The sequence below is a fragment of the Lissotriton vulgaris genome, chromosome 7 (genome assembly GCF_964263255.1).
Source record: "Lissotriton vulgaris chromosome 7, aLisVul1.2, whole genome shotgun sequence".
Classification (NCBI taxonomy): Eukaryota; Metazoa; Chordata; class Amphibia; order Caudata; family Salamandridae; genus Lissotriton; species Lissotriton vulgaris.
The window spans coordinates 1151193006-1151211649 of NC_141695.1; the positions used below are offsets into that span (position 1 = coordinate 1151193006).

At 45.1% G+C, this 18644-nt stretch overlaps 2 protein-coding genes across 2 annotated transcripts in view; both read left to right on the top strand.

The window, feature by feature from the left end:
* PCYOX1L (prenylcysteine oxidase 1 like) overlaps positions 1–18644 on the top strand; it is a 102490-nt gene that overhangs the window by 30393 nt on the left and 53453 nt on the right. The window contains exon 2 of the mRNA XM_086931591.1: positions 14274–14480. Within this exon, the coding sequence (XP_086787717.1) occupies positions 14274–14480 (207 nt within the window). The remainder of the gene's footprint in view (positions 1–14273; positions 14481–18644) is intronic.
* Positions 1614–2297, top strand: TIRAP (TIR domain containing adaptor protein). The gene has a single exon (XM_086931592.1). The coding sequence runs from the start codon at positions 1614–1616 to the stop codon at positions 2295–2297; it is 684 nt and encodes a 227-aa protein (XP_086787718.1).

An 18644-nucleotide genomic window follows, 5' to 3' on the forward strand; every position in this document is an offset into this window, starting at 1 on the left:
CATCACTCGGGGACACCGCCACTTCACTCTGGGACACCACCACATCACCCAGGGACACCACCACATCACCCAGGGACACCACCACATCACCCAGGGACACCACCACATCACCCAGGGACACCACCACATCACCCAGGGACACCACCACATCACCCAGGGACTCCACCACATCACTCAGGGACTCCACCACATCACTCAGGGACTCCACCACATCACTCAGGGACTCCACCACATCACTCAGGGACACCACCACATCACTCAGGGGCCCCACCACATCACTCAGGGGCACCACCACATCACTCAGGGGCACCACCACATCACTCAGGGGCACCACCACATCACTCAGGGGCACCACCACATCCCTCAGGGGCACCACCACATCCCTCAGGGGCACCACCACATCCCTCAGGGGCACCACCACATCCCTCAGGGGCACCACCACATCCCTCAGGGGCACCACCACATCCCTCAGGGGCACCACCACATCCCTCAGGGGCACCACCACATCACTCAGGGGCACCACCACATCACTCTGGGACACCACCACATCACTCTGGGACACCACCACATCACTCTGGGACACCACCACATCACTCAGGGGCATCACCACATCACTCGGGACACCACCACATCACTCGGGACACCACCACATCACTCGGGACACCACCACATCACTCGGGACACCACCACATCACTCGGGGACACCACCACATCACTCGGGGACACCACCACATCACTCGGGGACACCACCACATCACTCGGGGACACCACCACATCACTCGGGGACACCACCACATCACTCGGGGACTCCACCACATCACTCGGGGACTCCACCACATCACTCAGCCCAACCATATCATCACTCAGCACCACAACAGCACTGTCCTTGCTTGCTGCTAATAAGCATTGCCATAGCCAATAGGACTTGCATTAGGAAAGTGTAAGCTATTGGCTTTGTTATTAACAATGCTATTAATTTATATATTTTCAAAGTCAACACATATTTTTAAAAAAATTGTCAGTTACAATACCAATAGCTCCAACTTTCCTACTGCGAGACCTATTGGCAACGCCAGTGCTTGTTTTTAATGTGTCCATGACCCCTCCCTCTGCCCTTCAGCCCTACCACTTTGAAAGATCACCAGCCGCCACTGCAGGTAGTACCTGCGGAAAGAGGGGAGAACAGTATCAGGTACAAGAGGAGGGAGAACGAGCGAGGACGTGTAGAGAGAGTTTAAAGAAAGGAGGGCTAAAGTTTAGGAGGCGACAACAGGGAAGAGTGTCGACAGGAAGCGGAAGAAAAGAAAGTGGAGCGGGGAGGACAGAAAACGGCAACGGAGTGAATAGAGAGGATTTGGAAGCGGGGCTAGAAGGGGTGCGGTTGAGTTCGAGGGGCGGAGAAAACAAGGCGGAAAAGGAGTTGCCAGAGAAAACAGCAGGAAGCAAAGGAGTTTGAAAGAGAAAGTAACAAGAGAGGAAATCGTCGCTCAAGCCTGGAAAGGCGAAGAAGTAAAGAGAGGGGCCAGGAGCTGCGCCCTCCCCACTCCCGAGTGCCCTGGCCAGGCATCTCTTCAGTTCAGTCTCCCACCCGCTTCCCCCTCAGTCGTCTCCTGATGCGGAAGACATTCAGCCAGCCTGGTTGGTTGAGGCGCCTGCGGGGCGCACGGGAGGACAGCGCCGGTTCTTCCTCGAGTGCATCAAACATTTCGTCTGGAGGCAGCAGCAGCCTCCCTCCGTCCCAGCCCTCTCGGCCCCCAGCAGAGCCCGCCGCGGACATAGAAGCCTTCCGAAGGAGCAAGCACTACGACGTGTGCGTCTGCCACTGCGAGGGGGACTTGGACTATGCCCTGGAGTTGGTGTCTTACTTGGAGGGAGAGAGCGAGGCGTTCCGCTGCTTCCTGCAGCTCCGGGATGCGGCCGCAGGGGGCGCCATCCCCACCGAGCTCTGCGACGCGCTCTCCAACAGCCACTGCTGGGTGCTCCTGATCACCCCGCGGTTCCTGGAGGACTGCTGGTGCGGGTATCAGATGCAGCAGGCTCTGGCCCTGGCGCCGGTGTCCAACGGGTGCATTATTCCTTTCATAAAGGACCTGGAGCACGCGCAGTGCCCGCGGGAGCTGACCTTCATGTACAAAGTGTGGGCCTCTTCGGTGAAGGATGCCGGGTTCCTGCGCATAAAGACGTCTCTGACCAACTATTTCAAAGAGGCCGCGTGCAGGAGTGTGAGGGCGAGGGGTGGCGGCGCTTCATCGGGGCAGGGGACGAAATCCAGCCCAAGCAGCAAAGAATCCAGCTGAGAGCTCTGGATTCAGGACAGGAGGTGGCCTCAGACTTGACTTTGGAATTTGCACTTTATGCATGCAATTGTTGTTTATTTGGTGGTTATCCGGTATTTCAGCTCCTTTCATTTCTGTTTTACACGTAGTTTATCTTAGCCAATGACTCATTGACAATTAACCAGATTTATGGTCACTTTAGTTAAATAGGGTAATCTGGTTCAGCTGTAAAATACGATTTGTGTTGAATGGCAGTCACAACATTGCTTTTCATTTGCAGCAGAACCCCAGTGTTGGCCTAGCTTGCATTTTGAGTCTTGGGTAAAATCTAAAAAAAAAGCCTGCTGCAGTGGTTTTTTTTTTAATGCAAGCACTCAGTAGGGGGGAGACTAGGCGCAAGTCGGGGGTGGACATAGCTGTACCAGGCCTTCCCCACACTATTTTTAGAAAGGGGACTCCACTCCCCTTAGACCTAGACTAAAGGAGGTGGATGCAATGTGTCACCGTGTGCCCCAGCAATGCAACTACTTGTATTTGCACACACTTTGTGCATAAATCCTGGCTTCAAGGTGTTAGTTGATCTCCATAACACCCCCTTCATTTGTGAGAATAGCTCATTCGGGAATTGTACATTTCTTAACTGAGAAGGAACTGAGATTCCACGCCATTAACCCTTCAAATGCTTAGCAAACAACTGTGAAACACATTTGTGCTTTGAAGCTGGAAAATAAACACCAGCGAGACACAAACACAGATTAAAACGTAAGTTTAACTGATTAAGAAATACACCCAACCGATTGTGGATACTCACTACATGCAGTTTAAAAATTTTATTGCCGACTTCCACGTCTCTTTAAAAATATTAGTACTTACAGCTTTGTCCAAGTATAATTACAAATTAATATGTGAAAAACATACTTATGATTTATATGAAGAAAAAAAATATTGTTTTCACTTTTCTTTGTGGTTGTTTATTGTTTTTGCAAAAGAAGCTGTTTCCTTTTTTAAGTGAGGAGTATTATAGGGGCATGACATTGTAAATTCCATATGCTAATAATTCCACCCACATTTTTTCTTAGGAGTCATGCCTTGGAGACTGCACAATACACCCGTAACTCGAGGTGATGAAAATAGTTTGCTAAGCAGAACCTAGGACCACCATACTGGAAAAAAAACTAAGGTTACAGGGATGTTATAGTTAAATTTCACTCGCACAGAACCAGAGAAATTCAGCAGTTATAGTTACCTGAGCAAACTATAACTTAGTTCCCCCCCCCCCCCATGCACTACTTATGACCTCACATATTACATCACTCATGACATGGTCAGTGACATCACTCTTGACCTCTCAAATTACATCTCTGGAAACTACACCCAAATTAAAACTTGCAAGTGCAAGCCAAAGCCTTCCACACCCTAGTACTCTAAAGGCCTTGGTGACAATGAATGATCCATCCATAGGTAGGAAATAAAACGGAACTTCCAATGACCTAATGATACTGAAGCCCCTTATTCCTAACCCTTTCTGCAGAATCTCACAATGGTAAGTTCTCAAAGCCCTATTACTTGCATGTCTCACCAACATACTCAACGACCGCAAAGCCACTTCTTATGAAGATATTTCACCCTTGTCCTTCATCAAATCTCTCTCTTGGAACTCTGTCTCACCTTTATTCATCATTGTCCATGCCTCCCTCCCTCAAGGCTTCTTCCCAGAAGCCCTCAAGGCAGGACAAATCCTCCCAATCGTAAAGAAATCTACACTAGACCCTGCTGACCTCACCAACTATCAGCCTATCACTCATCTATCAATCACTGGGAAGATCATTGAAAAAGTAGCCTGTGTTCAACTCCAAGATCACATTAATGCTAACTATCTCCTGCTAGACTGGTAGTCTAGCTTCAGATCACCCTGCAGCCCAGAGACTACTACTTCTACTACTGTACACATCATTGAAGATGTCCTCCTAGCACAGATGAAGATGACTCCTATCTCCTGATATTGTGCCTTCAACAGTTGTCCTTGCCACCATAATATGCACTCTGGAGTCTCGAATGGGATTCATCAGCAATAGTCTCACTAGTTCTCTTTTCCAACCAACACCAATTTGTTCATATGGGCACTGCCAGGTAAAAAAAATCCCTATTACTTGCTCAGCCCGAGGGTTCCATACTGTCCCCTGTCATCTTCAACATTTACATGCAGCCGCTTAGTAATCTCAGACAACAGCATCAAGATTCACCAATATGATGATGGTGCAAAACTCTACTGGAGAGTGTCCTCCGCTTCAGACATCTAATGACCCTAATACTGCTCCCTCATTGTCCAGACCTGCATGTATCGCACCTACCGGAACCTCCCCCCAACTAAGAATTCTGCTGTTTGCCAATAATTCATGTTATTTGCTCAATGACATGAAACTAGACAGCTTTGAATAACAACTTTTACCAAATGGCAGGGCACTTGGATTCACCCTGGAAACCAACCTCATGCTCAAGATATACATTGCCTGTTCAAGTTTATGTACGCTTGCATCTGGATTGTGGTTAACATCCTGCTCTGTCATTTCAGACCCCACACTGGTACCTATTAAGGGCATCCTTCAGGTCGCTGCACGTCTTATCTAGGACATGAAAAAATATAATCATATCGTCCCCAACCAGATGGACTGCATTGGCTCCACTTGCCAGCCCATATCATCTTCAAAACCAGCAACATCCTTTAAAAAGCCATCAGAGCAGCACTCTTGCTTATCTTGCAAATATGTTCACTATCTGTGGTAGTTCTTGGCAAACCCGAAGGCTGGACACCACCAGACTGCAAACTAAGAACTGTAAAAAAAGAAAAAAGCATAAGGCTGCAGACCTTTTCCATCTGTGCATCCTAAATCTGGAGCAACATCCCCATTGCCATCAGTAACACCCCAATGCTGCTCCAAGTTAGTAATGATTTAAGATGCACCTCTTTAAAGAATGCCACATTGCAATGGGTTAACCATCCATAAACCGGCTACCTCTCTTATCACTCCTTGACTTCATGCTGGTCTTTGACCTTCTACAGAGCCCCTGCCCTTTGGTTAGATTTGTGTTATAGAAATGCCACATCGATACTTACAATAGATTAGAGTTTCAAGTCTGAGCGTCATCACCTAAGCACACATTGTGAATCTGGGTAAACTAGATCCTTTATCTGCCAAAACTGGGAATAGTTGAAAACATGCAACATGTAAAACAAGCATTAGCATAGCCAATTGGTCTCGCCTTTGGGACCGTGTAAGTGGTTAGCCATGCTACACACAAGTAGGTACTATAAGTAGGTATTTTATACAAATAAATTAGGTAAAATTAAAAGGCCCTGGCTAACCTCAGACGTAAAGAAACGCACAGAAAATGCAATCTGTTAAACGACTGAAAGTACTCACCTGCCCAAAAAAGCCTGCATGTGCGAGAAAAGTTATTCCTCCCTACCAGACACCACAAAACACCAAGGAAAGAAGTTGGGCTGATGCGTGTTCATTAACATGCTGTTGAACCAGGCACATTGCTGGTGTACGAACGGCAAGTGGAGAATCTACAAGATTATACATAGCCAATAAATTAATAAATATTCTTGAGACAGGACATGGCTCCTAGAAACCTACACGTTTGAAATTGATGACACTATGGATCCTTCATGGGGACATACACTACTCCATTATTTTGGGCAGAGGAATATTAACACCTCACCTAATCGATACATGGGTGAGAGCATTTACTTAATCTTTGGTGAATCCAGCAGCCCTACATTCTAATTCATCTGTGAAAACTTTAAACTGCTCGATTCAATTCAAAACATGAAGCCCAAACCTTTGTGAAAAAACGTGAGAAATAACACGTAGGCTTTGATGCGATTCAAAACATAAGAAATGCAAGAATGTGGGGACTTTGGTGTTTTCCATCACTGAATATAAGCCAATCAAGTTTATTTATTTTTGGCACAGTACCTATATGCAGCAGCCTGAAGACTCATTTCATCACCACCGTGTTCGTGAATGAGCAAGTAACTGCAGAGGAAAGCTAGTTAAAAGAGATGATCCATTACTGCCTCGTAATATATACATAATGTTAATATGATCTCAAAAAAAGATCTGCTCCTGGCGAGATTCGCCTTTGTAAGGGGGAAGCGAAGGAAAGCGTGTGAGAAAGCTGCAACAAGCGGGCGGCATCCAACAAAGTTTGTTAACAGACTCATAACACTCTACCTTCTGTCAGCTGAGTGTCAAGTGAGTTTCACTCCAAAACAACAACAAGACAACGCCAGGAAGGGGAGGAAACCAAGGGGAATGTTAGAACAGACAACGCGAATCAGAGAAAACGGGCTACAGAGACCACGAACAAACACAAGAGACAGAAATTGGGGCAAAAACACACCAACAGAAACAGGTTACAGAGACAAACAACAAGAAAAGCAGCGAAACGGACAGATGACAAAGACAGCAAGATGAACCCAAGACAAACAGCGAGCTAGATAAAAATACGCACTGAGGCAAAGAAAGCGAAGAAATACAGTGAAACAGAGACACACAGATGACAAAGACAACAGGGGGAACGCAAGAGAAAGGAAGTGCTAAAAGTAGAAATACACACAGTGAGGCAAAAAAAGTGAAAAAATACAGTGAAACGGTGAACCGTACAAAGACAGAAAGAATGGGAAAAGCAGCGAGATATCCTTGGAAACCCAACTAACTACGGTGGTGAGTTGGCGAGGAAAGAGGCGCGCGCGCATGTGTTTGCTGGCCCTGGAGTGGTGAGTGCGAGCATGCGTGCAAGCTGTCTGCTCTTTTTCAAAGCACATACCCGTGCTTGTGGCGTGCCGCTGCGCACTCCCGCAAGGTGTATGCAGCCACAAGCACGAGTATGTGCTTTGAAAAAGAGCTGAACCACGGCTAAAGGTCCTCCTATGCAGCGCATTCGCGCTGCGTAGGCGAGACCTAAAAAATTTACTTTAGGTATACATTTAATTTGCTCTTCGCTCCACCAGAAAACAAAATAGCCAAATTCTTGCCATACGAATAAGCCATTCTGTATTGTTATGTTATACAGATCTGTTGAGCCCACTATCAATGGGAGAGTATCCTGGCGCCTAGCAAACATGAGTCTAGTCATACATAGGGCCTTGTGGGACTACTCTAAAACCAAGGTCTCTAGCTTCTTGCAGAGTTTAGGAAGTGAGGAGGAGCCTCTTATGTGTAAGGGCAGGCCATTTCATGCTTTTGGAGCACTGTAGTAGAAGGCTTGACCGCCAGATCTGGTTTTCCCTAAGAGTGAGATATGTGCAAGTAGGAGTCCAGACGAGCTGCGGTGTCTGGAAGGTTTGTGCAAGCAGAAGCTATTTATTTATTTATTTATTTATTTATTTTAGGTATGCTGGGCCAGTGTTATGGAGTGTCTTAAAAGTGTGGATAAGAAGTTTGAATTATGCTAGTTTGTGAATGGGGATCCCCTGGAGCTCCCTTCAGGTGTAATGTGAGTGTAGTGTGGGAGGTTGATAGTGATTCTGGCCAGCAAGTTCTGAATGGTCTGCAGCCAACTGGAGAGTTTTTTGTGGATCGCGACAAAGAGAGTTTTCCCATAGTCCAGCTTCCTTGTGAGCAGGGCGTAGCGGATTCTCTACTATTTGAATGATGGGGGACCGTGAGTTAATATTAAACAACACAGAACACAATCAAGTCTCCTGTATCGATATATTATCTTTCCAATATGCAATCCAAATCGTCCTAAAACAGATGAAGATATAAAGGCAGATATATGCAAGTATAAACAATTTACACTCAAATATAGTGTAACTGCTGTATCCAGTGTGCTCTAGACATCTGGGAAAACATGCCATTGTCTCCACAGTCACAGCCCTGATCGCAACTGGAAGTGAGATTTCCAAATTTCCTTAAGTTGAGTTTGCTGGAATTTTTTGTTTTTGCTTAAATGAGATTTGTTTTCTATATATTTCAGAATGTCGCGCACATGATTACATACCAAGGTAGGGTATTCCAGACTCCGCTCCTGTTGCAGAGAACTTTCAACGTCTTGTAATGTATTTTTACACCACACTTTTACTTATGTTAAGGACATTATGCCAGTGTACATGATATCTGTACACAGTTTGACAGATGATATTCTGTAGGGAAGAAACTATGGGCAGTTTTTACTTTGACACCCTCCTCTTTACAGTTTTTCAGCCATTATGATCAAACTTGGCTGCCTCCTCTTCAATAATACTCTATGAAGGGAAATACAAATCTTCATTCAATTTCTGAAAACATATTTAGTAAATAGTATAACATTCAAATTAGTTGCACATTTTAAAAAAAGGAAACACTAAGACAAAGCAAACAGTTTTTCAGATCGAATGATGCGGTCTGATTGTCCAGCCCACCCATGACATTCCTACAGGTATCAATGGATAATTAATTAGAGGATGCAATAATGATTATTCTACTTCCAGATTTTTGTCTCATTGGATTGGTTTTCTGCTGTTTTACTAAAACACTGAGCCAGGTCCAGTACAATGCTGAAAATAAAGCTCAGCGAGTTCTCACCTTTGAAATATCCACAGGCACCTAACAGGATCCAGAAAATTCTTCCAACACAGGTCCTGGGTGCTGGCAGGCGACGCTGCATAGCCCTGCGCAGTGTCTGCTCCTCCCCAGAAGTAACAACCAGAGCTGTACACAGCTGCCACCCAGGCACACCAACACCAGTTTCCCTCTGAATATCCTTGGTGCCTTAGACTCGGAGCCCAACAGTAATCAATTTTGCAAGTGTGCTGATCTCTAAAATTGGGACGCATTTAGCTATAAAAGAGCCCATTCAATAGAACGGGGAAGGAGGTGGTGGTGAGCAATCTGCGGTTTGAGAGAGTATCCACCAGAAACAGCATTCCACCAGAAACAGCATTACTCAAGATAAGGAACTTGTTCTTCTGATGGATATTCCTAACTGCAGATTCCTCACCTTGTGAATGGATACCAAAACAGTACCTTCCAAAGTGGTGAGTCTGTATAATGGGCCAGACCAAAAAATTCTGCCAGACCGAAAGGCCATATTGCCCATATCATCGTACCTGGCTGCAATGCAGTAGTACTTGGTGAACTTGTGCACTGATGCACATGTCGCAGCCTGACAGATCTTCAGAACAGGCATTCCCCATGCAAGCACAACGGTAGCTGGTTTGACCCTTGAGGAACGGGCTTTCAACCCCTATGGAGGCTGCTTCTTTACCATTGTGTATCAGATGTTAATAGACAGAACTATTCATCTGGATTTAGTCACTTTTGCACCGTTTTGTATTTCTTACCCACAGAGAGCTCTTCACTCTAATGCTCTTTGGTGGGATCAATGTAAAAATGTGAGTTCTCTTTTGTCATTAAAGTCTTTTTTTGGAGATGAGGCATGGCAAAGAATATGGGAAGAGTAATGGATTGGCTGACGTGAAACACCGCTCTGGTCCTCATCACCAGTTTTTCTGGAAAGAAGGTGGTGTAAGGTGGCTGAAGAGACCGAGCCTTAAGCTCAATCACACTATGAGCATAGGTTATCGGGTTGAGAAAAAACATCTTCAGAGTTAGCATATGTAACGGACAGATGTGTAGCGGCTCAAAAAGAGTACACATCAGGAAAGTAAGGATCAAGATAAGGCATCACACAACGTTTAGGGGAAACATTTGTACCACAAATGGTGATTTGAACAAGGATATTAGTATGGAAAATGCAAAAGGGCAGGCGGGTAATCTTCAGCAGTGCCCACTGCAATTCCTTACTGGGCCTAAGAGAAAATGCAAAGTAACTTATCCAACAATTTGGCTCATAATGGGTCTGTATTACAAGTGCTACATCAAGCCTAAAACTTTTCCTGGAGACCTGCATAAATGAATTTCGTAGGACACCTAGCAGCTGGAAATAGGAACAGGAGGATATTTCTAAAAAAGAGTGGGATAGTCTCACACACCCACTGGGTGTCCTGCTTCATCTTTGGCCATCCCACGCTCTTAGTCGTGGGCGACCCTTGTGGGTTGAGGGACTGTTCAGGGGTGATCCGGGGAGTGGCGGATCCAGGCAGCTAAAAACCCTGTACACTTATCCATAACAGAACTATGCATTAATTAAGTGGATGGTGCAGAGATAATTATAACCGACAATCAGACGTTTTAGGCTTATTTATGCGGCTCATGTCCTTATACATCGACATTTATTAGCACTGAGAAGGCCCCAAAATGGGGTCCAGGGCTTTGATTAGGACCGGAATCTTGTGTGTCCCTATGTGAATACCTGTCTACTCGTATATACATGCACTCTGGGTACACGCATACATGCAATACCAGTTCCTAATCGCTGGTTATGGCAAAATGTTTTTTCTCTTTGCCAATGGTGTGTCCTAAAGAGAGAGAAAACATGTATATAGAATTAAAATATACTGACACGGTTACACTTGACAGAACAGTACACAAAACACCAGTGACTGGGTGGGACATATTTCTTAAAATGTAGGGCCAATCGGTGACTGCCGGCTCTGTGAAATCATGCTGTGCCACATTGAGACAGGACAGCAAATAATATTAAGAAAGCATACATGCGTAGTCTCATTCTTAAAACGTGCGATGAACACCAGGTTAAGGGGTGACTTTATGGAGTTTGCACGCACACCAAGCATCTCACCCTATTTCTTACCCTGAATTCGTGGAGGAGTGAGATTAGGGGAGCCTTGCCATCACACTTTTTTTTTAAAGGAGGGAGAAAAATAAATAAACCAAAAAGTATAGTTATTATCAGCTGTGTCTTAGCACTGCTTCAAAGCAGGTGGACGCCCCAGGTTAAACTGTCTTACTTCATCAAAGGTTTCTCCCTGCGGCGGCACCTAGTTACGCGTCTCCATTCTCCTCATGATCCTGCGTTCATTCCAGCAGACCGTGTATTTTCCATGCTTTCAAGCAACGGACGATAGTGCGTTCAATGACGCAGACACCCATGTCAATTGCCTGTGAGCATGCTGGGAATTGAAGTCCCATGCACGTTTCTGGGTGCATTGTAAGGCCACTAGACACCGGCGGTGCCGATGAGGGACAACGCTGCCTGTGTCAGTTATGTGATAGCATGCTGAGAATGGAAGTAACGAGTGCAGGATGGACAATGAAGCAGGACACCTAGGGGTTGTGTGAGGTCATCCTGTTCTTTTTAGGTCGAGTTTAAGGGACACGCGCATGCGCTGCTCGCTCTGCGAGGCATGCTGCATTGGAGTATGCTCTTGAAGCCCCGCCCTCCTTCTTTATTTGTATATGGTACACCATGTGCCCAGGGCATAGTTACCCCAGAGGTCTCCCATGGGCTGCAGCATGTATTATGCCACAACTGAAAGGCCATCCAAATTGACACAACAGGCCTACTACTGCAGACTGTAAGATGGTGCTTGTACCCCTATCTGAGATATAGGTTCACTACATCTCTCTAAATCACTACACTTAAATGCCTATCAGTCACCCCTATGGCAGGCCTTAACAATCCTGAAGGCAGGGTGCTGGGTTTTACATGGGAGGGTGCCCCTGCATGAGCAGAGCCCCTCTGCAGCCTTTGGAGACCATTCTCCGGGGTTGTCTAAGATGCAGCCAGACATGTATGTTTAAGTGCATTATAACCGAGGTAAATGCTAACTTTAAAACGGCTGCTTAGAAACATGTTGTGTTTGGTGTCAAACACCTTGGAATCATACCACCACACCAGTAACTGGTATGGGAGGTATGATCCCACCCTTCTAGAGGGACGTATGTGGGTCACCGGTCTACCCGCTACCAGCTTTCTCGACCTGGGCAGCACAAAATGGATGCTGCTAGCCACGCCACAGGTTTGCCCTCCTGCTACTTAGCCAAGCTTGCGCAGAGGAAGGCATAAAAATAGGCATCCTGTCGCAGGGAGGTGTAGCCACCTCCCAGACAGGATTTACTGTATTGGGGCTGGTTGGTGCAATCTCTGAGTGCCAGAAAGTCTGCACTGGGGGCACATTTGGTGTCCTTGTGCATAGTCCAGCTCAAACCAGTTCTGGGAGCCATTGGCTCCTGCTCTGGCGCGAAACTGGATAAAGGACATGGGTGTAGCCACCCCTCTGTCCTTCCCTTCCCATAGGAGGGTCACCAGAATCTTTCCAAACCCCTTCCCATTGGTATAAAGTGGGTCACCTGACTTAAGGGCTTTGTTTCTTACCTGGACAAGATTCTACTAGAAGAGACCAAGTATTACGTCTGCCTGCACGACGCTGGATGACTGAAGAATCTCCCTTGGAGTAAAGGAGTTCTCACCCGCAAAAGCAGGCACCTAAACGCATCCTACCGGTTTGCTTCTCCCGAGCTCCTGAGGACTTTGAAGATTTCAGCAACACAGGAGTTAGGTTGCCGAAGGTCGGTGAGGTCAATCTGCCCTCTCAGCGATTCTGAGATCAGTATCCCTCGTGGGGACCGTGCAACCTGAACCCCTGTGCACCTCATACTTTTGCAGTTGCATATGCTTAGTGATGATTCCTGAGCCTGAGCTTTGGACTCATTGTAGTCCCGACCCCTAGCAGTATTTGCACCAAAGATTTCTGGCCTCCACTCTCCGAGTGTCCTGTGGGCTGGTCCTTTGCATACTTGCTTGAGGTCTCCTCGCGATCCCTGGTCCGTTGGCCTGTGGGTCCTATCGAGAGTCACCTTGGGAATTCTTGGGCTTACCTGGTTGCTTCAGACGTGCCCTGACTCTCCATTGTTTGGAGAGTTCCCTGGATCTTGCTGGTCCACACCATAACATGTTTCCCTCTGACCGCGTGGGTTGCAGTTCCAAGGCTTGTTGGTGTTCCAGCCGGACATCGACCCCTCAACTCTCGACATCCTTTTTGGGACAGCTCACCTCCAGATTCTGGTCGTCCTAGACGTCTCCTGGTCCCCTTGGCTGCAGAGTCAAAAAACCATTCTTTCCACCTGAAGCACCCAACATCGGTGGGCATTCGACTGCCGAGCCCCTGGTCACCGAAAGTGACCCAGACTCTGTCCCCTCTGCTTTCAGCTTCCTCTCACCTTGAATCCAGGCTTGGATTCCACTGGACACTCTTCTCCTTCCTGGCAGCAGTACTTCTTTGCAGCTCTCCATTGAAAACGATAAAGGTTTCCGACACCACTTGACACCTATGCACCTGACTAGTATAGGTAACACAGGTACCTCGGTACTCACTGGTGGGTTGGCCTTAGAACCTCATAAGTTCCAAAGGGTTTGCTCGAAGTCCGCTTAGAAGTGTCCTTAACTTGTACATTTCCAACCGCAACTTTCCCAAAGATTTGTACGGAGCTCTCGCCTGTCTTTCCTCACTGCATCCGTTCTCCGTGGGCCCCCTTTGTCACTCCTCTGGGTAGTTCCTTGGGGTCCCAGCGATTCTACGTGCTTTAGGCACTGTCTAGTTAAATCGTTGTTATGCAATTTTTTTGGTATATGGTTCGGTCCCCCTGGAGCCCGTAGTGTATTGTGCTATTTACGAATGTTCTATTGATTCAGTATTGTGGGATTTTTGCCCTAGTCTCACATAGAGACTAGACGAGATTGTTATATTAATAATACATATTTTTTATATAAACATTGTGGGGTTCTCCTTTCATTTAGTCATTTAAGAGGTGATCTTCTGGTAAAACAAGCTGCTTTACATTCCTTCAAGATTAAGCCTAAAGGCTGCTCTCCATAGCTACCACTAGGATAGCTTTCAATAAAGGTTATCTTTGACCTCCTACATCATAAGGGTTGTGTGGACTGGTACAAGGTGCCCCATTTAATTAGTGGACAGCATATACCAACCCACCTTCTCAGAATGGGATCCCAGAGTACATTGTTTTCCATTTCCAAAACTAAGTGCAGTACTCTAAAGTGCTGTTTCCTCTTGAAATCTGGCCAGTTGATTGCAAAATAATAAACAAGATATGTAACTCACCATCTTCTGTCTTCTCACTGTTGCAGCTGTGGTCGGTGCAGGCATTGGTGGCTCGGCTGTGGCCCACTTCCTCCAGCAGCAGTTTGGGCCTCAAGTGCAGATCGACGTGTACGAGAAGGGCAGAATTGGTGGGCGAATGGCCACCGTCACGGTCAACAACCAGGAGTACGAGTGCGGCAGCTCCTCTATCCACTCCCTGAACCTGCACATGCAGGACTTTGTAAAACTACTGGGTGAGTCCTTGTGCTTCATTTTTGCTAAAAATTAACCTTGACTTTTTAGTGGTGTCGACGCAGCCAATATATACGCTTTAGTTTTTGATGCATAAGTATGGGCAATGGAGACAGTTCATTATATTTCTCCTCAGGCATAATATGTATTGACGCACCACTATCGATAAGGAAAGGTACTGAACAACCATTGACTTTTAGTGTGATTTTCGGACAGTGCTTGAATGACTTTTGTGCTTTGTCTTATCAACTTCTCTTGAACCGGTATTTTTCCTCATGTGGCCAGTCCAACATGCGCATGGTTCCCTGAGGTAAACATCGACATGGCACAATCATCTTCTTCACTTTCACTTGGTATTGATGCAGAAGAGCTGTTTAAAGAAGTTTTAGATGTCGATCGACTTCGTTTGGTGTTGACTTGCCTCAGTTGATGTGGCTGCTTTGCCTTTTGGGTGTGCGTCGAGAGTCGCTTCTGGAACATCCGGGCAGCCATTTTGTCTTCCTGCCATGATGCACTTACTTTTTCCTTCGCCTTGCAAACTGTCACAAAGTGGTTCTCCTTTCACGACTTTTAACTTTTAGTGGAAACAGAAATCCAGACCTGAAGCATTACTTCTTTTTCTGTGGAGAATTCACTCTGCATCTCTCGGTCTTGTGCTTTGGCTTACTTTTCAAATTCATGATTGAATCACTCGGGCACCTCTGGCTTCCATGTCAGCAGCTTGTCGATCAACACACTCTTTAGCTCTGGCAGCCATTAGAACTAGCTCCAGACTAAGAGTTTCCCTCCGCATTCAGCATCTGAACGAATCTGACAAGCATCAGTTAGTCACTCCGATAGCTTCCTCAACATTAAATGCATTGAACTTGTAGTTCTTGATGAGCTTATCCAGTCTCAACAAATTTCTCAATGGTCTCACTGACTCTCTGTCGTTCTTGACTGAAGATGTACCCTACACTAAGCATTGGATTGAACTTGAGATTCAAGACTGCTTTGATTTGACATTGTGTAATTTTGTCAGCTCGTGGTATTTTCTTTGAATTCTTTTACACCTTCACCAGGAAGATTCTTAAGGTAATTGATAATTGTCTTGTCATCTGCTTCTTCAATCGCATCAAAGAACTCTCTAAATGTCTCTATTCAGGCAGTCCATCTGTTTCCAATATTCATCATTTTGGCGGTATCGAATGGCAGTGGTGGTTTCAAGAAGGCAGCAGCATTGTAACCATTTATGAGATTTGCTGACACTGAGGGTGGAGTTCTTTCTGGCACAGTCTGCTACCTGCTAGGACCTGCTTCATCCATACCATCTCTAGAGCCCTGTGCTGTGCTGGCCTCTGGGTCATCTTGGACAGCCTGTTGAAATTTGACCTCCCTTTTGGCCTCCATGGGAGCCTATTGCTTCCACTGGACCTTGTGAGTAGTTCTGAGCCCCACTCAGAAGCTATGGTGGGGTGCCCCTTCGGTTATGAAAGGCTCTGCAAGCACAACCCTGGGTGCTTCCTCTGGGGTCACTCCCTTCAGTGCTGTGGCATGATGACTCTTTAATCCGTACTGGTGGGCAAATGACCGTTTTTTGTATCACTTAGCACAAAGAGACACCTAAAGGCAGTCTGACACCTGGTTAATCTCTGCCTCACAGCGCATATGTTCGCAGTGTTATCTTGCACTTTGCTGCTCTTTCAAAACCTGGTTGCATCCTCCTTTACCGTTATCGCTCCGTATGAATGTACGGCTTTTAGTTGCATAGTAGCGCAGTACCTCTTTTTGTGACCTTTTCAGCAGGTTTTCGGCCACCAATGTGTAGACTTCTCAGTGAAGCTTTCTTTAACTTCAAATGCCGTACACAGAACTGGGGCTGCGCATATGTCAATTCCGCATTTCAAAAGAGGCACACGTGGCACGCACCAGCAGTTTGCTGGACCACTGCAAACTCTCTGGGAAGAGCAATGTCGATCTTTGGCAATTTCTCCCCTATCTCGTTGGCAGCATCCTCCACAGCCGGGGTACTCGCAAATGTCTGTGCCACACACGGAGCTTGTCATAACGCGTCTTTTTTTCTTTTGCGTGTAACTTCGAATTCAACATTCTAAACCTGAATTCACTTCACTACACTATAATGCTTATGTCGCAGTTCTGCAGGGCCCATCGGTAGCCACAAGGGTTCAGTCATTAGAAACTCACACGGCACTACAGGATATATCAAGGATAGCATGGCTGAAGACTTTGAGAGCGATAAAGCAGGGTAGGATACTGGAGCTGGAATAGAAATAGGCTAAAGACCTGGACAGGGTCATGATCTACGAAGTGGTATTAAAACTATGACAGAGAGGGCTTTTTGAAATTCAAAAGCAATCTCAAGCAAGTAATTATATTCACAACTCACAGTAAGGAAAGATGTTTGATATAACAAAGGTACTAATTTGTGGTCAAAAGACTGAATTCTATTTTCAGAAGACGGAATTCTATTTTCGACACACGTTTCAGCAAATTGTCTTAATCAGGAAGCCTACTAGTTGTGAATAGAATCAGCTTATAAATTCATTGTATTTTTGTTATACATTAATATTATGAGACAAGAAGTGGATAAATGTATGGTTATGTATGAAAATAGGCATGTCTTTAGTTTAATTATATATATATCATCTATTTAATGTGTATACTTTTTCTAGCTATAATTATCCTTACTGATACAGTGATATTGCTAAAATCAGCTGTACTGTTCCCGGTCTTCCAGGCGCAGACAATCTGCCCACAATGCATTCAAACGTTTTAAATAACTTATAACTTCTGCATTCTATTTTAGAAAAAAAACATTTATTTATATGCTGACTATCATTTATTGACAATGCTCTAGTGGGTTTCTACTCAGTGGTCCTATTTACAATGAACTGATCCAGTTTTAATTTGTAATGGTTTTAACCAAACTATAAAGAATAACTGATACAGTGACATTGTTATTCATAAGATTAAAGTTATTTTTCTATATTTTTATTAATATGATTGTTCTAGTGTGTGGCCTTCATTGTGCCCTCTACCCCATTTTATAATTATGTGCTTGAGATTGCTTTTTGAATTTGATTTGTAGCAAGTTATGTTGTTGCAGGGAACCCCTCCCTTTTTTAATCTTCGGAAGGCTTTTTTAACAAGGTGTATTTGCTTTGAAATGGTATAAGGTGAATGTGTTGACCTAGTCTGAGGAGGGCAGCAGTATGGCACAGAAAAGTGCAGAGTTGAGACAAAGTGGGATAGGATCTGTATTGGCTCAAGTGAGCTTTTCGAATGTCTTCCTTTCCTTCTGGGCGTTTTTCAGAGATGAACTAAACTCTATGATACTTTCCATATGACCATGATCGAGTGCATTATTACTGCACCAATGATGTTGTATTAGCGCTTAGGCAGAGTCTGTGTTTCCTTTTGCAGACCAAAATTCACAAAGGAAAAACTCTACCTATTTCAATTTAAAGTATGCTGCACATCATAAATAATAGTGACCACTCTGGCTAGACCATTAGCATGAATATTAAAGGCATTCAAGATAGTGTATTCATTACTTAATTTATTATTTTTTATCTTTTCAATACAAAATTATTAGCGAATTCATAAATAACCTAACTACAATTTTTTTTGTTGAAAAAATCAAATCCTATTGCACAACTTTCACTCAATAAACACACAGTCACCTTCAAAACATACTGACGCGAAACCACACATGCATACATCACATATATACAGAAAGGCTTAATATGCACCAAGCCCCCTCACAATGAGGTATTTACTTTCGGCAATCTAGTCCCAAGCTGGTACCCAATTTGGTGGCCAACTGAGGTGGGACCTCCCCCTCTTCCTGTAACAAAAGTCAGGAACTTGGGAGTGATGTTTGATGACAAACTTCCGTTCATACATCACGCCAATGCTCTGCTGTCCTCCTCTTTCTTCACTCTCAAAAAAATCAGAAAACTTCTTCCCCTGAGTGCAGGAAAAACCCTTATGTGCACTTTGATCTTATCTAAGATCGACTATTGTAATGGCCTTTTTTTAAATGCTCAGGAAAAGATTGTGAATAAATTGCAGCTAATTCAAAATTCAGCAGCAAGAATCCTATCAGGCACACCCAAGTTCAAATCTATTTCCCCGGTAATACGCCAACTTCACTGTTTGCCAAT

What these genes read in the sequence shown, in the direction of transcription:
- TIRAP (XM_086931592.1), top strand. Translation starts at nt 1,614, where the DNA reads ATGCGGAAGACATTCAGCCAGCCTGGTTGGTTGAGGCGCCTGCGGGGC.